The sequence below is a fragment of the Quercus robur genome, chromosome 2, assembly GCF_932294415.1.
Source record: "Quercus robur chromosome 2, dhQueRobu3.1, whole genome shotgun sequence".
NCBI classification, from domain to species: Eukaryota; Viridiplantae; Streptophyta; class Magnoliopsida; order Fagales; family Fagaceae; genus Quercus; species Quercus robur.
The window spans coordinates 76,344,687-76,366,287 of record NC_065535.1 but is presented as its reverse complement, the minus strand read 5'-3'; the positions used below and the strand labels follow the sequence as shown (position 1 = coordinate 76,366,287).

At 35.1% G+C, this 21,601-nt stretch overlaps 2 protein-coding genes and 1 pseudogene across 2 annotated transcripts; 1 reads left to right on the top strand and 2 right to left on the bottom strand.

Annotated features, from left to right (window-relative positions):
* The first annotated feature begins 1,449 nt into the window (after positions 1-1,449).
* Positions 1,450-4,520, top strand: LOC126715077 (pentatricopeptide repeat-containing protein At3g28660-like). The gene is made up of 2 exons (XM_050415503.1): positions 1,450-3,677; positions 3,763-4,520. Exon 1 carries the CDS (start codon positions 1,577-1,579, stop codon positions 3,065-3,067), a length of 1,491 nt encoding a protein of 496 aa, XP_050271460.1. The 5' UTR covers positions 1,450-1,576; the 3' UTR covers positions 3,068-3,677; positions 3,763-4,520.
* A 1,692-nt stretch (positions 4,521-6,212) lies between these two features.
* LOC126703584 (uncharacterized) lies at positions 6,213-8,397 on the bottom strand (annotated as a pseudogene).
* Positions 8,398-8,433: 36 nt separating this feature from the next.
* Positions 8,434-17,577, bottom strand: LOC126703579 (uncharacterized). Its single transcript, XM_050402545.1, has 4 exons — positions 17,001-17,577; positions 16,135-16,423; positions 8,759-8,828; positions 8,434-8,668 (listed from the first exon to the last, which is right to left on the bottom strand). Exons 1-4 carry the CDS (start codon positions 17,556-17,558, stop codon positions 8,434-8,436), a joined length of 1,152 nt encoding a protein of 383 aa, XP_050258502.1. The 5' UTR covers positions 17,559-17,577.
* Positions 17,578-21,601: the final 4,024 nt, after the last annotated feature.

The following is a 21,601-nucleotide window of genomic DNA, read 5'->3' as shown; positions in this document are numbered from 1 at the left end:
TGAGACTCTAAGGTAGAGATTGTGGGTGAGACAATCTGGTTTTTCTTTAGGGTTTCTCTCTCAAAATTCTCTCTGGAAGCTCTCTTTCAATCGTGGGTTAAAAGGGTATTTATACTGGAGAGGAGTGGAATGCGAAACGTCAGGTTTTTCCAAAACAGGGGTGGCTCGCGGCTTGACCTCGCGGCTTGACTAAGTCGCGAGTTCCAGTCGCGAGTTAACCGTATGGCCAGTTGTCCTGTTTTGTCCTGTAGTGCTCCAGCTAGCATGACTGTTCATCTTCCAGCATGCTTGGCACGTGTGCAGATTCTGGCGGGTTGAAGCCGCGAGTCCAGCCGCGAGTTCCAGCCGCGACACTCTGTTTTCTTGCACACTCTTGAGCAATCTTCACACTATCTCACTCACTACCCTTACAACAATCCCACCTAAATACAGGGTTACTAAATGCTGAATTACAAGCAAATTTGGCACGGAATAAAGCCAATTAGATGGTTGAATAAATTCAACCTTACAAAAACCATCCTCTTTATTAACTATTTATTTATATAATTGTTAAATGGATTTATTTTATTATATAATATAATAGAAGAAATATTAATAGATTTTTTGGGTGGGGTTGTGGGGCAAATGCCCCCCCTCGACCCCCCCGGCTCCGCCCTTTCTTGAGAGGGTGAATGCTACATTAAAGGGACGAGATCTATCCTCTTACATAAAGTAGGTCTCATACTTGTGAAGTTCACTCTTACGTGAGAAGGTGAATGCATGTATCATATGTATGATAAATTTTCTTCTAAGAGATAAGCAGATTATACCTCTTAATAGAATTTGCGACAAAAAATACAAGGACACAATTTTATTTATTTATTTATTTTTGGTCACAAATTTAATATTCTCTATTAAGTGATAATAGTGGATTTAAGTATCTCACTAATAAGATTGGTTTATATGAATGAGGAGGAGAGTATGCATTTATTATTAGGTTCAAGAACCTAGGGTAAGGGTAGATTTAGGATATTTGTAACCAGTTAAAAATCATTTATTTTTGTTAACTAGTGTTTCATGCGTTAATGAAGCATCTATTAAGTCCCATTTGCATTTAGAAATAGCAAAAAGAACAAAAATTAGTTAAAATATAGACCTTTTTTTTAATTTTTATTTTATTTTATAGTGAAAGTAGTTTCATGGTTTATAAAAAGTAGCTCCATTGCATTTGTTTCCCAATATTAATGAATGCCTTTAATTTGACTTTTTTTTTTAATGATTTCTCTTATCACAATTTATTAAATGTTTTTGGTTCCAAAAAAAAAAAGATTTATTAAATGTTCTTTTTTTTTTCCTAATAAAATAACTAAAGTATAAAATATAGAAAATAAAAGAAAGTAACCTCATATATTCAGTTATTGGAGGGTTAAAAAAAAAAAAACACTTAAAAAAAAAAGTTAGAAACGCACTCAGACACAATAAAACTGAGGATTTCTATTCCTTACTTGCATGGCCTTCGAACTCAATTTTCACTTTGGAAACTCCTTTCACCAATACCATCGTTGCCTCGAAGCCCCTTAAACAATGCACACACTACATGGCCGCCCATCTCCGAGCATGGAAGCGTTGCATGTCACTGGCTCAACGCTGCACCACCATGCGCCAACTCAAGCCCATCCACGCCATTTTCCTCACCCACGGTCTCCACCACAACAACTACGCCCTCAGCAAACTCCTCGCCTTTTGTGCTCTCTCCGATTCCGGTAGCCTCTCCTACGCTTCGCTCATCTTCACCCATATCCAAACACCCAATTCCTTTATCTACAACACTCTTATCAGAGCCTATTCCCGTAGCTCACAGCCTCAACTTGCTCTTCATTACTTTCACCTCATGTTGAAAGATTATGGTAGTAACTTACTAGCTCCCGACAACCACACCTTTCATTTTGTTCTTTCGGCTTGCGCGAATGCCAAATGGGTACTTGCAGGCAAGCAAACTCACAATTGGGTACTCAAAAATGGGTTGGTTTTGTTTGATGGTCATGTTCAGACTGCGCTTATTAGAGTTTATGTTGAGTGTAAGGTTTTGGATGATGCACGCAAAGTGTTTGATGAAATTCCTTGTTTAGATGCTATTCAGTGGAATGTTCTTATGAATGGCTATGTTAAGTGTAATATGGGTTCTGAGGCTTTGAGGGTTTTTCGGGATATGTTGATGAGTGGAGTTGAGCCTGATGAATTTTGTGTAACTACCGTGCTTTCAGCTTGTGCTCAAACGGGGGCCCTTTTGCAAGGGAAATGGATTCATGAGTATGTTAAGAAGAGGAATGGGATGGAATCAGATGTGTTTGTGGCGACAGCACTTGTTGATATGTATACTAAGTGTGGGTGTATAGACATGGCTGAGGAAGTCTTTGAGAGGATGCCTAAAAGGAATGTGTTTTCATGGGCAGCCATGATTGGAGGATTGGCAGTACATGGGTACGCAAGGAAGGCAATTCATTGCTTGGATAGGATGCAGGTAGATGATGGGATAAGGCCTGATGGGGTTGTCCTTCTTGGGGTTCTAGTGGCATGTACACATGCAGGACTCCAAGAGGAAGGCCAATTGCTGTTGGATGACATGGAAAATGGATATGGAATTAGACCAAAACATGAGCATTATAGTTGCGTTGTGGACTTGCTATGTAGAGCAGGTCGATTGGATGAAGCACTTCAGCTCATAAGAAGAATGCCAATGAAGCCACTTGCTTCTGTCTGGGGTGCCTTACTGAGTGGTTGTCGAGTTCATAATAATGTTGATCTTGCAGAGCTTGCTGTTGAAGAGCTTTTAATGCTAGAAAATGATGGAGTAGAAGACGATGGAGCTTATGTTCAGTTGTCAAACATTTATTTGGGTGCACGGAGAGGTGAAGATGCATGTAGGATAAGGAGGATCATTGGTGATAGGGGACTTAAGAAAACACCAGGGTGTAGTATGATAGAGGTGGATGGCAAGGTGAATGAGTTTGTTTCAGGGGATGTATCACATTTGCACAGATCTCAGATATGTGCAATTCTGGAGCTACTGTCCCTTGAGTTAGTTTAAGATCCTTGTTAGAACATGCTCAAGGATCTGCAGGCATATGATATGTATAGTTTTATGTTGGAAATCCTGAAATTAATGATACTCCAATGATTTCTGTTAAATCCTGGTTTCTGTTAAAGCCACAGTGGCAAATTGATTATCAAGAGATGGATGGCAACCATATGTATATGCACAGGATCCTGAGAGATTGAATGGCTTCCACACAACCATTCACATGTTATGCAATATAATTGGCATCTTGACCTACTATTGGCAAGCATTTGGGGAGAAAACTAGAACAACCACTGAAATCTATTTTAATAATGTTACTTTATCATGGCTTTCTATTTTAGTGGGATTTCCATGTTTTCAGAGATAGTATCATGATGTTTTTCCGTAGGTCAAAATGGGTCTTGCAAACTCAATGACATAAAAATTCCACTAATCAGTGAAGAATGGTTTAATTGGCATTACTTAAAAGTATCAACACTAAAATTAGTTAAAAAGGAAATTTGAAAGTGATTATGGTAATGAAAACGTCCCCAAAAACTGAACAACCATTGCAGGTGCTTGTGACAGATTGGGGAATGCTTACTACTACATTAATGCCCTGGTCTGTAACTGAGTGCTGGTATGTAGTTCAATGACCATGATATTAACTTCAAAAATGATTTGGAAACATCCTCTCTGTTCTTATCCAGATTTTAATTGTGCAGGTGGTTGGTAAATGCCTTGGATTGATGTCCATAACATGCGTGGAAGAGGGCACTTACGACCACATGTTCTCTTCTTTGAAGCTGTATTGTAGATTTGTTACCCGAAACTTCCACCATTATCACAGAATCATTTATTCATTCAAACAAAATTTTGGGGATCAAGCTTGTTGGAGCAACACATTGTCAAAGGAACAGGAACAGGAACAGAGGTTCTGTTTCCTATAAGCTAGGAACATTTGTTTTTTTGTTCAGTAACAGAATAGGAACTAAAGGACCCTGATACCTTCAGAAAAAGGCCCAAGTACTTAATTTCACACCCAAAAATTTTCCCCCTGCGGCAGCTGTAGGCAGAACAACAACCAGACTAGTTGATCACTTGAGCTCACCATGCTGTCTTCCCATCGGCCTTGGTACAATAAATACTAACAAAAGTACAGGGCGTACATACTTCTCAAGGGTGACAAGTTTCCTGACCCATTTGTTAGAAAATTATTTGACTTTGCCTCTACCGTGCATAGAAGTTAGTGGTCACAAACCACAGGTTCAATGCTAAAAGTAGATTTTTTTTTTTTTTTAGAAGAATACTGTAAGTAGAATTGGATGATGATGTTGATATTAATGATGATAATAACAAAAAGAAGTGGTTATGTTAATGATGATAGTGAAAAAAAAAAAAAAGCTCCACCTTTTGTTTTTTTAACTTGCTTGGAGTCTGAAAGGTGGGGAACATGAAATCTGATGTAGTTTGATTAAAACTAGTGGCATGTGTTACCTTTTCATCAGTCCTTCATTTTTGTTGGTATGTAGCATGGTCATTATAGCTTTTGTTACAGTGAATGGATTTAAACTCGACAGCATCATCAGAAGGTGGTGTTGGCCGTGGAAGTTGTGGATCAAATTTCGACAAAATTTGGAGCAAAAGTTTGGTAATTGAAATGAGAAATGCCTTGAAACGATTTGTCAGGTTCATGTTTTGTGAGAGTTGAGAAGAAATTTGGAGGACATGTATTTATATGATGGATAGCAGAGGTCATATCTGACGGTTTGAGTTCATATGACTCTTCTGGGGCCACAACGTATTTTAATGTACAGCCTATTGTTTGCATGTCCATTATCTGTCCCACTTCTTCCTTCTTTTGGTATGACTAAAGAAAAAAAAAGTCATCCTCTTTTTTTTTTTTTTTTTTTTTTCCAACTTCTGCACTCTATCCCTATGTGTATACCCATCAACCGGAAAGGCTCTAGCCTCTAGGCCTATTCCCAAGTCCAATTACAAAAAGGCTCCTAGTAAATGGTTTTTTTTTTTTCCAAAGCTTTCAACTAAAGACTAATTATTGTTCGTGACGGGTGGACTCATAGCAGGATAAATCATTAGCCCAGAGAGTTTTTCCAAAGTGCTAGTACCCGGACTTGAACTAAGGAGCTCTTAGTTAAATCTAAAATAGTCACTTTGAGACTGAGTACCTAACCACTCGACTAACCCCACTGGATCACCTAGTAAATGTTTAGTACATCACTTTTTACATTTTGCGGAACCATATGTATAGCATTCGACATCTATATAAGGGGTCATTCTACCATACCCCCTCAAAAAATAGGCGGGTACGGTACCCACCTATATCTGAGCCATTAATTTATTTTCATTTTGATCTTGACCATTGATGTAATTTTAAAGGTTTTTGGTTACCGGTTTAGCAGGTTTTATATATAAACAAAAAATTAAAACATTCATCACGCTTTTTAGCCTTTTCTCCTTTCTCACGGTTGCTTCTCTACCTCTCTACTTCGTTTGCTCATTGCTCTGTTTACCTCTTTAAACAAAACCCTCAAATCAGACAGTTGATAACACATCTGCGGCGCACCCACAAAACCCTCAGAGCTCGGCGCACCCACAACCTCAAATCGGAGGCGCTTCTTCTAATCCAATCCAACTCGCCAACGCCGCTCTCTAGCTTATTCTTCCAATCCATATTCAAATCAGCGTCGCACTCATATCCAATCCAACTTGGTGGCGCTTCATCTCTTCCCGGACGACTCAGCGGCGCTTCTTCTCTTCCATTCTAAATCGGCGGCGCCACCCACAATCTTCAGGTTCTCTCTTTACATATGATTATCGCCGATATGGGTTTATATTATTTCTCTAAACTTTGTGGGTTTATGATATTATTGTTTTGTTTGAGTTTCGGTTCTTATATATTTGACAAATTAATCTTTACACCGAAGGACCACTGATTGCCTGTTGCCTATGCTTTGGCAAAGAAATCTTGGGTTATGCTAGAACTAGAACGTTAGGTTTGGGTTGAAGACTTACTTGGGGACATTATCCCCCTTGCTCTGTTTGATTAGTTTTCTTATGTTTTAATAAAAGCATCGTTCTATCTCATAGACTGGTTTCTCAAAAAAAAGAAAAAAAAAATCAGTAGAAACACTTACAAACTACAAGACTATCTAATATGTATTAAGCCTCATCTTTAATTTTTTTTTTTTTAGCTCTCCTCACTACCTCCTTAAATGTATCATCCTCTCACAAGTCAATGTCCCCTCAAGATCTCCAATAATTCGAGCTATCCGAACCTCAAGGCCCCTTTGAACTTCCTGAAAGAGAGTTCTGACACTATCAGCAAAGCGTTTCATGTCAAAGCTGGCAATCTTATTTATTTCTTCAGTGACCCCAACAAATCCAGAAGCAATCTTGGATTGAATTTCCACCCATTTCTGTCCTGTTGCAACTATATGTCTCTGCAGCTGAAATGTTTCGTCTAGGAATTTTTGTAGTGCTTTAGTTTCTTCCTTTGGTCTTGCTGTACTAGAATGTCCACCACTCGCAGTTAGATTATGCTCATGCTGAAAAATATAAATAAGAAACCATACGTAAATGATTACATTTTTAAACTGCCAAAAGAGAGGCCAATGAGAATGTCATATAGTGTGTTAGGCCCTAATTGAAGCCAAACAGAAGCACCGATATTTAAAAGAGATGGTTGAAATTTTGCAACTATCTAAGTGTTGAGAACACTGAATTGCCAAAAGTCAATTTTATTGTCATAGTTTTTTGAACTTTACTGAATTAATCCAAGCTTACCATGCGTTTGGAAAGGTCATCTGCCTTCTCTTGAAAGGACTAGTACCTGCCAACTTGTTTATTCAGCAAAGACATCAATGCAAGGAAACTCTTGATCCCAATTTGCCCATTATCATTGCTTTCTGTATCTTCAAGGCTTTCTTGCTTCCCTGTCAGTCTCTCAAGCATTAGAAGTTGCTACTTCAACCTTTTGATCTTATAAGAAACTTGAAGAGCATGAAGATCCATCCTCCAAGGAGAATTGTTTGTCTTATTCAAGGGCTGACTAGATGATGCCAGGTTTTCAGTAACATCAATATCCACTAGACTTGTTCTTCCCTCTTTTACAGGACCCTCATTGGCAATTTCCTTATCATCTTCTAACTCTTTTTCAGGAGAATGGGCTATTAAACCTACATCCTTGGACTGGTTAAAGGATGAGTTTCCTTCTTCTTTCTCAGCATCTTCCTTTTGACACAAATCCTCCGAATTTGGAGTCCTTGTTTCTTGCTCTCTCTCTCATTCTGTTTTCTCTTATTGATAACTTCAGAGCCAATGGCCTCATGGGCTATTACTGGACTATGTACAGAACAATTGAAATTAGTATTTTGGCAATTTAGGGCCTTCAATTGTGATGCTAGTTGCTCTTTTAAGGAAGCTAATTCTTCTTCTCTCTCTAATAACAAGGCTTCCAATTTCATATTATCATGTCTGAGCTGTGACATATCCTCATTCATTCCCTCAATATGGGACTGCAGCCACTTTGATTCTAGTTCCATGCTCATCAACTACCAACGAAATGTTTCTAATTTCTCATCTTTGATTCTCATTTGTTCTGCAAAAGCATCTAGTTCTAAGTGATGCCTTTGCTCAATTAAAGTTGCATACCCAACTTTCCAATTGCTTAACATCAGCTATCATAGCTTAAAAAGCAAGAAAAGGGAAGGTATTAAGAAAATAAGAATCTAGAATTTTATACAAAATCAGGAATTAAAGCATTTTGACTGGATTTTATAAAGGAAAATAAAATCAAGAATATGTGTGTGCGTGCGCACATGTGTATTAGAGTTCGCTATTGATAATGTTGGTTAAAGCTAAGAGTTCATATATGTTAAATCCTAATGAAAATTGGGAAATTTGTTCTTACCCAATGCCTCATTTCCTTCCAGTGAGTTGCAGTCAGAGATTGGAGAAAGTTCTGGCTCCCTTCTGTCCTTTTTAAGTCCAATATGCCCATACTCAAGAACAAGATCAGTTGGCTGTGATCTTGTCTTTCCATTGTATGATGATCCTGTTGCATGCTGATGCACCCCTCTTGCCCCTGTGTAAAAGTCCAATTTTGAATTTACTTGGTTAGTCAACATACTTCTTAATGAATGCCTCTCATGTCTAGACTTTGATACTGCCCTCCACCTTTCAGTTTCTATTTCAGCTTGCTTTCTCTTAGCCTTTGATAGTTTAACCTCCTTTAAAAGCAAGTGTTTCTCTGTTGTATCCAGCTTGTTCTTCCTAAGCATTACTGACAGAATTTTTTCTTTTTGCTCCAAATCCTTATGCATTTTTACCATCTCCATTGATAGTTTTTGAACCATCAAGTCTGCCTCCTCCTTTTACTCTAATACTACTCCAAGTTCTTTTGTAGCTTCAATTTTCCTAAGTGCGTAGCCCATTCCAGCTTCAAGTTGCCATTGGTTTGTCACAACTTCAATGAAGGCAGATTTGTGCTTCCATAGCTCAGAAGAATGCTCTTGGGCTTTAAGCGTTGCAGTTTCTCTCAATTCTTTGATGACATTTTCAGCTTCTTTTAGCTTTTCTTCTAATTCACTCTTATTCTGCTTCTCACAACTTTCTCAGTGGCTCTTGCATCTTCATGTCTCAGTTTTTTCAACTCTTCCGTCTCTCTCTCAGCAGTTTCAAGTTTATATAGAAGCTCACACTTTCCTTCCCTGGCTCCTTCTCTCTGGACCTTCCACACCAGCAACCCCAGCAGTTGGGCACTTCCTTGCTGCAATTTAGTGAATTTTATTTTTAATTGAAAGGGAGATTGAATTTCGTGAGTTGCACTACCCTTGTTTATGTGAGTTTCCCTGCATGTTTTTAGATATCAATTTATGTTGTTTAATTGGTGAGGATGCTAAGATGCATATATATGAAAAGAGCAAAACTTAGATACAGTACCTTAGGTACCCTTTTTAAAATTAAAACACCTGTCCACAAGTTGCTGTAAGAAAGTGAAGTTCTGGTAATGCCAAGGATTATTTATTGAAGTTCTTACCTTGCGGCTAGCTAGTATATTAATTCATTTAGGTAGTAAGTGGAGACATAAATACGTATTTGATTGTTCTAACTAGCATTCTGCATTTACTGTCTCCCTTAAGGAGCTTTTAACAGCATTATGTGAAGGCCAATGTACGCGAAGAACATAAATATTTGTACATATCTGCCTGCTTCTTAGTGCCACCTTTTGACTATTTTTGTTAATATTTCTCATTTTGCCTTGGTTCTGACTTGTGCATAGGCAGACAGATTGGCAAAGTTTGCCACTTCAGGATTTATGAGGGATGCATTTCAAGCGTCTTGAGACATAAAGTGATTTGCAGCTCAACCATTTCAAACGGCAGAAAGACGTGTTAGATTGAATAGGCAGTAGGACTTATGATGTTGAATACATTCAAATTATTTTGTACAGTTGCAAGTTATTTAAAAATTGCACAATAAGCATTGTATTTAATTAGTGAATTCTGTGGTTACTTTAGTGTACTATCTTTTGCAATATGCCATGTGATATTTGTAATGTGAGTTCACAATAATAAAACACTGTTTACTTCATTTTATTATCAAAACTAAGTTTTTTTTTTTTTTTTTTTTTTTTTTTTTTTTTTTTTGGAGTTATAAGTGGGGCATTTAAGCCATTTCATTTGAATTTATTGTGAGTTTTGGCTCTATGTTCACCACAGGTTGCCTCATCCTTTATAAAAAGAGTCCACCAACCTTCATTTGCCTGCACTAATAGAAAATAGTGGGAACTAAGAGCTATGTGTATAGATTTTTTTGCAGTACGATTTTGTGGAAGTGAATATTTGTGTATATGAGAATAATTTTCTGTGATGTGAAATGATATTGTTAGTTTAGTATTGGCTAGACATGTTGTTAAGCTGAGAAATATATCGGTGCAAATTTTACTTGGTGAATGAAAAAATCAATGCTTTCTTTCAAGTTTCTGACATCCAAAATACCAAAGTAAGTACTATTTTTCCAAGCGGGTCTTGCATGAAGTGGAGATATGATCTTGAAAGCAAAGCATATAACTAGTAAAGCAATTGGCTACATTCATTTATGATCCAATAAGTACAGCCCTCGTCCAAAACCAAGAAAACCCTAAGATTTTCAAGTACACTAATTTAATAATCCACACAAAAAAATTGTACACGTACAACAATTGCCAATATTCAGCTCAAAAGAAATAAATGACACAATCTGTAATATTATGTACACATGTATGTATTACCACTTTCACCATCAGATACACAAGCAAGCCTATTCAGTGAGTGCTATTAATGCAATTGCATTAAGAAAACAGCAGTCCACATGCTACAGGCAGCAGCTATCCAGTGCAAAAATTCAGCAGTAACTAGTGCAGAGTGCAGAAATCCAGCAGTACCTAGTGCAGAGAAACTAGTACAGAGGGAAAAATAGCAATACCCCATTGCATGCAGCAACAGGACCTAACACTGTGTATCAAGAAAAATATGGTAGTGCTTGAAGTATGGGCAAAAATAGTTCAAGTTTGAGATGATTGTAATAAATAAAGGCAAAAACAGTTCAAATAATCAAAAGGCCTGTAGTGAATTTGGACTAGAAAAAGTATCCAATATTAAAGAAGTTACACCTGTCTTTTTTTTTTCTTTTTTTTTTTTTTGAAAAGCCCCTCACTCTCTCTGTCTTGGCTTAGCCTTAGGTTTTCTTTTCTTTTCTTTTCTTTTCTTTTGTTTTTCTGTTTGGACTTTAGAGGCTGGAGTCTTTGGTCGGACTGCTAGGTTTACATTTTTGGACTAAACCCTTTTTTTTTTTTTTTTTTTTACATGTGGGCTGGCCGGCTGGGTTACAATTTCTGAGGGGGCCCAAGTCTTTTTTTTTTTTTTTTGAAAATTAACCTACTTAAAAAAAGAAAAAAAAATTGGGCTAGAGGGGCCCGAGCCCCTACCTGTGTCTATCCCTGGCCCTGCGAAACCAAAAAGGAAAACAAAAACAAAACAAGATTAATAACAATTCAACAATACAAAAGCCAAACGGCAAAAACCCTAGATGGAAAACTAAAGAATAAGGATGAGACGTACTGAAATTTTAGTGACGAGAAACGGCGGAGACTTCGAACAAAAGGGCAGAGAAAGAGAGGAAAATCGGTGGCTGTTATCACCGACATTGAAGGAATGAATATTTGGGATGAACTAGGGTTTTTCTTGGGCGTAGGCTCTTGTGGGCTTTTCAGCTTATGGACCAAAAATTGAAAATTTAAAAAAAAAAAAAATTGCAAGTGTGAAGGATTCTAACTAGAGTTGCTCGGCAAAAAATATATCGACTTGCCACCATGCTGATTCGAACAAAGTATAGAGATGAAAATTGACCTTTTAACAGCCAATTATGTTCAAATTACACATTCTAATATTTTATAGGAACAAATACCAAATGGCTTTAGAATGATGAGTTTGTATAAATTTTGCGAAACCCTGAGAGAGAGAGAGAGAGAGAGAGAGAGAGAGATAAGTGCTTTGTGGCACCGATAAGTCTTCAAAAATGAAAACAGTCCATTGCTATTAGGGCTTTCTCAGACTTAGCTAGTGGAGGCTCTGCTGACTCAAATAAGGCTCACACTTATCATTGTGGTCAATATGCTAAACTCTCAATGACAAAATTATTTTGATAATTTTTTTTAAAAGGATTGGGTTGTTCGTTTTTGGTAAAATCGGTCAATTATGCTTAATTGTTTTTAGCTTTTCTATTGGTAATTTTTGTTATTGTGGAAATTTTTAGGGATGTTTATTTTGTTTTAGATGGGTCTAAATATAATAATAATTTTATGAAACAAAATTGCATAGACACTTTAATTGGGGTGGTTATACTCGTGTCGAACACAGTCATTTGACACTTCCTGCACACGTGGATATAATGAAAATGCCTAAAAAATATAAAACCTGGTGTAGTAGCCTTGATTGATGACCATTTCATACTGGATCTGTAGTTTCAATTCAAGTGTTTACTGAAAATTTAAAATTGTCAACAATCTTTGTATTGGATTTTTTGCATATCTTGCTAATTGTATAGTCACCCTATTTCCAACCTTAGACACCACAATAAACACACAACTGTGATTAAGTTGCAGATGTTGCATAAGAACAATTAGAGAGCACATAAGGTTATACATTTTCGGTTTTATAGTATATATTGATGATGCATAGAAAATCAGTAGGCTGAATGCTTCGGGTTTCAATGGGCTTGAGATTGCTTGGAAGGCCTAAAAAGAAAGAAGCACAAGATCAAAGGTGACTGTGGTGAACTGGCCAAGAACCCTCCGATGCTTAAGTTAGTTTTCTCTCTTGAAATTAGGAATTCCAACTCTATAAGTGGTGAAAAACTTACTTTGATTTCATATGGCTGAGTCCTTTTATAGTGAGCTTTGGAGTGGTTACTTGTTTAGTAACTTCCTCAACATGGATGGAAGTTAGAAGGTTCAGACTTAATTTCTACAACTGCCATCAGAAGTTAAAAACTTAGTGGGAAGTTAGAGTGATGGATAAGAATTTTGCTCCTACTTCAGAATAGTAGAACGTGGTCTGAATCATAAGCTTTTGGATATAGATTTACTCCGAAAATTTCTAAGTTTTTGGCGGTCGTCCAGGTGACTCCATGCTGGACAACCTTCTTACACTTGGATGACCTTTCTGGTCTTGAACGACACTACGGACGAATTGGAGATAGTCTAATTTTTGGTTCACCATCATATATAAATAATAAAAATATAAACATAAAGAAAATGACCTTAACTATGAGGATGGAACTGTCAAATGTGAGGAAAAAAATACGAAAACCACCAAATGTGAGAAAAAAATGTCACATGTGATGTTGGAACTGCACAATGTGAGAATGGAATCGTTAAATGTGAGAAAAAAGTAAGAGAACCACCAAATGTGAGAAAAAAACTGTCACATGTGATGTTGGAACTATACAATGTGAGGATGGAACCGTCAAGTGTGAGAAAAAAGTAAGGAACCACCCAATGTGACAAAAGAACTGTCATATGTGATGTTGAAACCGCACAATGTGAGAATGAAACCATCAAATGTGAGAAAAAGAAAGTAAGGGAACCACCAAATGTGAGAAAAAATTGTCACATGTGATGTTGGAACTGCATAATGTGAAAATGGAACCGTTAAATGTGAGAAAAATGTAAGGGAACCACCAAATGTGAGAAAAGAACTGTCATATGTGATGTTGGAACTGCATAATGTGAGGATGGAACCGTCAAGTGTGAGAAAAAAGTTAGGAAACCACCCAATGTGACAAAAGAATTGTCATATATAATATTGGAACCGCATAATGTGAGGATGGAACCGTCAAATGTGAGAAAAAAAAAGTAAGGAAACCACTAAATGTGAGAAAAACTGTCACATGTGACGTTGGAACTGCACAATGTGAGAATGGAACCATCAAATGTGAGAAAAAAAGTAAGGGAACCACCAAATGTGAGAAAAGAACTGTCACATGTGATGTTGTAACTACACAATGTGAGAATGGAACCATCAAATGTGAGAAAAAAGTAAGGGAACCACCAAATGTAAGAAAAGAACTGTCACATGTGATGTTGGAATTGCATAATGTGAGGATGAAACCGTCAAGTGTGAAAAAAAAGTAAAGAACCACCCAATGTGACAAAAGAACTGTCATATGTGATGTTGGAACCGCACAATGTGAGGATGAAACCGTTAAATGTGAGAAAAAGAAAGTAAGGGAACCACCAAATGTGAGAAAAAACTGTCATATGTGACGTTGGAATTACACAATGTGAGAATGGAACCGTCAAATGTGAGAAAAAAGTAAGGGAACCACTAAATGTGAGAAAAGAACTGTCACATGTGATGTTGGAACTACACAATGTTAAGATGAAACCGTCAAATGTGAGAAAAAAGTAAGGAAACCACCAAATGTAAGAAAAGAACTGTCACATGTGATGTTGGAACTGCACAATGTGAGGATAGAACCGTTAAGTGTGAGAAAAAGAAAGTAAGGGAACCACTAAATGTGAGAAAAAACTGTCACATGTGACGTTGGAATTACACAATGTGAGAATGGAACCGTCAAATGTGAGAAAAAAGTAAGGGAACCACTAAATGTGAGAAAAGAACTGTCACATGTGATGTTGGAACTACACAATGTTAAGATGAAACCGTCAAATGTGAGAAAAAAGTAAGGAAACCACCAAATGTAAGAAAAGAACTGTCACATGTGATGTTGGAACTGCACAATGTGAGGATAGAACCGTTAAGTGTGAGAAAAAAGTAAGGAAACCATCCAATGTGACAAAAGAACTGTCATATGTGATGCTGGAACCACACAATGTGAGGATGGAACCGTCAAATGTGAGAAAAAAAAGTAAGTGAACCACCAAATGTGAGAAAAAACTGTCACATGTGATGTTAGAACTGCACAATGTGAGAATAGAACCGTCATATGTGAGAAAAAAAGTAAGGGAACTACCAAATGTGAGAAAAGAACTGTCACATGTGATGTTGGAACTGCACAATGTGAGCATGAAACCGTCAAATGTGAGAAAAAAGTAACCTGATGTAACAGGTTACCTACTAGTGGGTACCGTACCCCCCCTTTTTTTTGGGGGGTACCGTAGAATTACCCCTATATAAGATGCACACACACTGTTACACTCACATTTACTATATATACCAAAAATTCTATGAGAGTCATCTAGAAGTGAATAATTTCACGAAGAGTTGGTGTCAATGCGGTAGATTACTTATGCCGAGTCAAGGAATGAAGAACCAAAGTTCCGCACTTTTGTTGGGAAAAAGTACTAATTGAGGGTTAGTTTCAAATAATCAAATGCTTTTAAGTTGTTTTGTTCTCCTTCACCTGTACCTATAGGCTATATGGATCAGGGAGAACAGAAGAATTAGGTATTTATCTGGGAAACTGATAGCCACTGCATGTCATGACACTTTATGAAATTAAGCCAAACGAGAAAAATAAAGAAAGAAAGAAAACATTTTCTCTTTCCGGCCAGTGTACAACCTCAAACCTTGTAAAAAAACAATTTGGTTTTCCCTTTAGAGCCTCCACTAAATTGATTTTTTGTAATACCTGGAAACTAATAAACAAATCAATAATTTTAGCAAAAAGGAAAATCTACAGTGTCTAATTAGAAGGCATCTCCAACAATACACAACAATCAGTCAATCACAACCATAAAATTGACCTAATTGTAAGAGATAGACACATTAAGTCTGCGTTCTTCTCATGCATGTTTATACCATTATGAAATTAAACTCAATTATACGAAGGCTTTTTCCCTCAAATCAAACTTCTATAAATTATGGAGACTTTTGTGTTGGAATAATCATGCTTGAATGATTTGATAGGTTAAATATTCAATAATATAAACTAATTCAAGAATGAAAAAGACTTGCGTACAATGTGCAATCCTCCTAGAAACAATAAACTCAAGTCAAAAAAATATGATTCAATGAAAAAAAAATAAAAAGTCAGAATATATGATAACACCATACAATTTGGAACAAAATACGACATAAATCAAGTTCTATAGCACACGACAAAATTCATGAGTTCTCTTCCTCTATCTATAACATGATAAAATTCAAGAGTCCTCTTCCTCTATCCAAATTAATTTCAAAAACCATGCAGCAAATATAAGATAGTAGCTTTTCTGCATCATGTGGTGCTTCCTTGCCCCAGTGGTTTGAATTAGGGAGTACAATTAATGTACGGAATATGCGCATACGTTATGGTGCCACAAATGCAAACTCGGATTATAGTTCAGTAGGATTCCCTGGTAAGTGCACAAAATGAACCATGTTAGGCCACCGTAACAAAAAGGAAAAAAACATGATATATATATATATATATATATATATAATTCTCTTTGGCAGTCATGACCAGATGAGTCACATAATAAATTATCACTTGTCCCAAAATCTTAAGTGGATAAAAAACGATAAATTTAATGTTTAACAATTAGTCTATTGGACACATTAAAAAGCAAAAAAACTAGTAAAAAAATTAACCTTTCCATGATGATGGAACAACAACGACATGCATATTAGTCTTGTTTGGTGGAAGATGTAAGCGAATGGGGTACAGTTCCCCATTCAAGGGATTGCGAGAGCACACAAGGATATCACTAAGTGCCGTCTCTTCCATCAACTTTTCCTTTAATTCCTCCACACCACTCCCCTTGAATGTGAAGGAAAGTCCTTTGGTTTCATCCTCAACATCTCCTTTTTCATTAGCCACGTTATAATAGATAATCCTGCCTTCGGCTTTCATGGGTGAACCAGATAACTCGTTACTCAACTACATTTAAATAACAAAAGACAACATAAGCCCAATATAAATTCCATTCAACAAAAAATAAATCATTGCCAAATATTACTTTTCATAATGACATGATTTGTTTCTAATGCAAAATCCAACACTTTTAGTGGAATCATTGAAAAAGGGTCAGAAACATTGCTACCACAAATGAGAAGATCAGAAGGGTTTATACAACACCCCTTCACAACATGTGGATTCTACAGGTATGTAGAGCTCATCAAATATAAAAAGGGCGTTGTATAAACTCATCTCACAAAAAACTTTCTCATCACATGCAGAATAGTCTTTATTAGATGCCCTCGATATTTATGATACTTTCTTTATAGTTTATTTGGATGGAATTATTTGAAGAAAATAATTGGAATCAAATTTTTAGTTTAAATTACATGAACAAAGTATGAGATGGAAACCCTCAAAGCTCAAATCCATCAAATATTTAAGTTATAATTAAATAATTTATACTAAATCTAAATGTAACCTTTAACTCATTCCTATATGAATCATATTCATATTTCATGGAACAATCAAATAGGGCCATAAATGAATCAAATCAAACCTCTTCTCCCAAATCAGGGGACATAAGCTCAATCTTGGAGCCTGCTTCTGAAGAAAAAGAATCCGTTCGTTTAACCGGTTGTAACACCAGTGGAGGTGGTGGAGATTGCATTCGAATCTCTACCATATCCACCTCCCACAGAACCCAATCCTGCGTTGCAGTTCTATGTGGAATATCATGCGTGATCGAGTTCCGCCAAGGTGGCAAGCCTCCATTTGCACGTAAGTATTGGCCGTAACGTGTCCTGAGCCTGACCTGGAATCCTTCTCTAATGGGCTCCCATTCCAACGAGGAATCCAATCTTTTTGGCAATGTTTGTAGCACTTTCTTGCCTGTCATTCCTAATAGAAATGGCATGTTTGAGGCTGTTAAGTACTTTCCATAACAGCTTTTGAAACGTAAAACATTGGCATTGTCAATGAACTCCACAGTCCATCTAGCATTCTTGACCGAACCATTGCGATCTTGGCTTACAGCTTCTTCATCCTCATCGGCTAATAGGTACTTGTCATGGTGGCTTCGGAAACGTACCACTTGGGCCTTATGGAAAAGTTCCATAGCACTCTTAATAAAATAAGATCAAATATTGACAAAAATGGTGTCGAAGATTTGTGTTTGATTTGGTTTATACCTGATTTTGAATAAGCTAATGATCTGAGACAATGTGTGATGGTGTTAGAGAGAATGGGAAATGTGGTGGACGTGTTTGGTAGAGAGAAAACACTCAATTTGATAAGAGAAGAAATGTTGCTATGGGGTTGTTACAAAAGCTAATATATTCGTGTATGTGTAATAGGATTTTCCCTTTTATATAGGAAAATTTACTGAGGATAACAAAGACGTGAAAACTAACTGGCTGTTCGAGAAGTTAATGTTGTACTGAGCTAGTTTAGATCGGGATAGCTAATGTTGAAGCAATTCCATTTGATTTGTCATTGGTAAAGGAAGTGTCTTTTTAATGAAATACTAGCTGTACCGTGTGTCTATCGCGTAAAACCAAAGCACTGTTGGCCTTAACTAATTAGAGCATACATTAATGAGTGGTTCTAAGCAATCTTCTGTTAATTTGTTTGATTGGGTATCTTTAATTCAGAACAAAACTATCTCAAAGAAAAGGTGCTAATTCTGAGTATTCAATTTTGGATTTGGCCAGGTCTAGTGCTCGGCATTGAATTTGTCATTATGGTAACCTTTGTGCGCGTTTAACGATGTGTCATCATCATGACTAGTCAAATATACTAAAACATTGAACCCAATTTCTGCCATTCTATTTTACATTATTTCATCATAAGTTACATTGTATCAGGGAATTCTAGCATTTTGTCTTTAAATTTTAAAAAATTTAGCAATATGTCCATATTTTGAAATTATTTAGGTTCATGCTCCTATTTTGAAACTCGATTTTTTCAAAATTAAGTTTCAATGAAAAACTCGATTGCTTTAAAATCGAGTTATGCACTATCATACTTGAAAAAAAAAAAATTTTGAATTTGAATTTTATTTTTTTATTTTAAAGTTTGATTGGACATAACTCGATTTTAAAGCAATCGAGTTTTTCATTGAAACTCGATTTTGAGAAAATCGAGTTTCAAAACAAAGGCATGAACCTAAATAGTTTCAAAACAGGGATATATTGCTAAATTTTTTTTTTAAAATAAGGGTAAAATGTTAGAATCCCCCATTATATCATCATAAGTTGTCACATGTTCTTTTTTCTTATAAAATAATCAAAGTTTAAAATCATAAAAAAAGAAAAGAAAAAAATCAGACGTATAACACATATTGTAGTTGATTGAGCATAAAATATAATTAAAAAGATGGATTAGAAGATTTTATTCCCATTAGCAGAGAGATGAATAAGAAAAACATTGGGACCAACAGATGTAAGTTATGTGATGGGCGTTGCATAACTGGATTTGTTTTGTCATGTTGAGTCGTTGACAACTATTTTTTTTTGGTTAAAGGGAAGTTGTATATCAAAGCTAACTAGCCAAAATAGAGGGCATAGCCTAAAAACTAGCCAAAATAGAGGGCATAGCTAAAGAAAGCCTCTCTCTCTCTCTCTCTCTCTATATATATATATATATATATATATAAAGCTTATGAGAGAACAAACTACAAGAATCAAAGTTTAAATAATTAAAAGATCAACAGAGGAGGATTCTTCAAAAATTATAAAGTCTTCCTGTTGAGCACATCCTCTTTTTGCTACATCTGCACATTTGTTCACCTCACGATTAATATATTGACAATTTGCCATTACAAAAATTTACCTTCGACCATAAAAAACTAGTTCTGATTTGACTATTATGCAATCCCTATTTAAAGGGCAATATTTAGAGAAAGATAAAATTTAAGTACAGTACATTGATGAGTACTGTTTTTTAGGTTTTTCTCTTAAAACTCAAACATGTGACTATTTAACTAAAAAATACATTTTTATTCCATGAGTAAAAAATCTATATGGCAAAATCTTAATAGGAGAATCTAAGGAATAACACCTAAATACTGTACTTAAATCTTGTCATTTTATAGTAAGGCTACATCGTTGTAGTGACAGTAAAACACCTCTTTTTTTTTTTTTTTTTTTTTTTTTTTTCAATTTTAATCAAATTATTCAAGGGAATCTAATTTAGTCCAACAAGCAGCTCTTTCAATTATTATATTTATGGTCTGTTTGGGATTTACTTATTTTGTTGAAACTGAATTTTTTTTGCTAAAAGTACTGTAGATAAAGGTAAATGTTAGTTGAAATAGTACAGTGGGACCCATGAATAGTAGAAAAAATAGGCTAAATAGTAAAATAAGTTGGCAAAAAATAAGCTAGCCAAACAAACACTTAGAATTCCTAAGGTTTGGACTTAATCTTAATAGATTTATTTAGTCCAAGCCTTAGGAAATTATGTTAAAAATCAAAATTTTGTGGACTAAATTGTGATAATGTCAAATCAAATAAGTTAAATTGTAACTTCTTGAGCTCATTTAGTTAATTAATTGGCTGGATATGCTTAAAGTCAATGCAAATAATTACTTGAACCTAATAATTTAATAAAATGAATAAAATTTTGGTACAATTCATAGTTTTTTTTTTTTTTTTTTTGGTGACCTAATTCCATAAGTGTTATATCATAGATTCTTCAATTAAATGGAACCAAATGATTCTATTATTCCCATAAAAAAGATTTGATGATTCATAATACAGATAATGTTATTTTCTAGTAAAAAAAAAAAATTTCATCATTGATTGATCAATACAACTACTTGATTGAAGTTAATTGAAAGATTTAAAGTATAGCACACTTGTACCTATACCTAAATTTTATATGAATGAAATATTATAGTTATTTTATATGACTCTATATTTGAATCCGCCTATCAATTATTTGAATAATATCAATTGTAATTATGTGATAAGTTTTGATTATTATCGTATTCTCCTTAAGAGAATAAGAAATTTGAAACTTAATTTTAGTTATTCCAAAAGAAATTAGGAAAATATAATGCATAATAGCAATAGTTAGAAGAATATGGATCACTTTAAATAAAAAAGAATAATATCAACAAAACACCAAAATTATAAAATTATAGAGTTTTGTGAAAATAGGGAGATGAAAATTACTTTTAGAAATTGTTTAGTATTTAAGGAGAACAAATTATTTATAATAAAATTTAGAGAATAAATTATATATTAGACCACATCTCAAATAATTATATATACCAAGTATGGCGTGGGTCTGCAGGTAATTGATATAAAAGTTGTGATTTTAAAGGTCTAATTAAATATGTCCTAGGCTTAAAACAATTTTTAAGTTGTGCTTTTATTTTCTTCTCAAAAAAAAAAAAAGTTGTGTTTTTATTTAACAGGTCATGACAATTCTGAATTAAGGGGGGAAGATCTATAATTCTTTCAATTCTTGCTATTTAATGTTATTTTGGTACTTTAGTTTTTTGAGAAGGTGGTACTTAATTTAGTTGAGTTTATAGTTTCTAGGTTTTATTTTCTTTGAGTTTAAGTTATTAGTTTTATTAGATTTTCAGTTTTTTTGTCAAACTAAGAGTTAAAATGCTAGTACAATAAAGATTCTTATGCATATTTGTGAATGTACTCAAAGAAGTAATAAAATTGATTAATTGTTGTTCTTAACGTTTTGTTCTCCCTTTCTATTCTCATTTTTCTTTTTCTAGCATTTTTTCTTCTTGTGATACAGTTCATACCGTCCTTAAACATCATAAATTTCTTTATTTTCCTTCTTCCTCACAATCCCAAATTAAGTCTTTTCTTTTATCTATTAAGAGTACCCTAAAACCATACATATTTACTTCTACCTAAATAGTCATTCAAATACCTTATTAAATCACCTTGTAATTTCTAACACAATCTCATTTTCCTTTCTTTAACAATTCTAAATGCATGAAAAAATAATAATTGAAACTCTAGTTCAACAGACCATATAGGTGCCAAGAGCTTTTTAATAGTGTAACATAACTTGATTTTCTTTATTAGGAAAATCAGTGTTTGAATCCCCTTTTCTCATTGTCGTAACTAAAAAAAATCCACCATAGATACATTATACATGTAACAAATTTTTCCTTCTCCTATG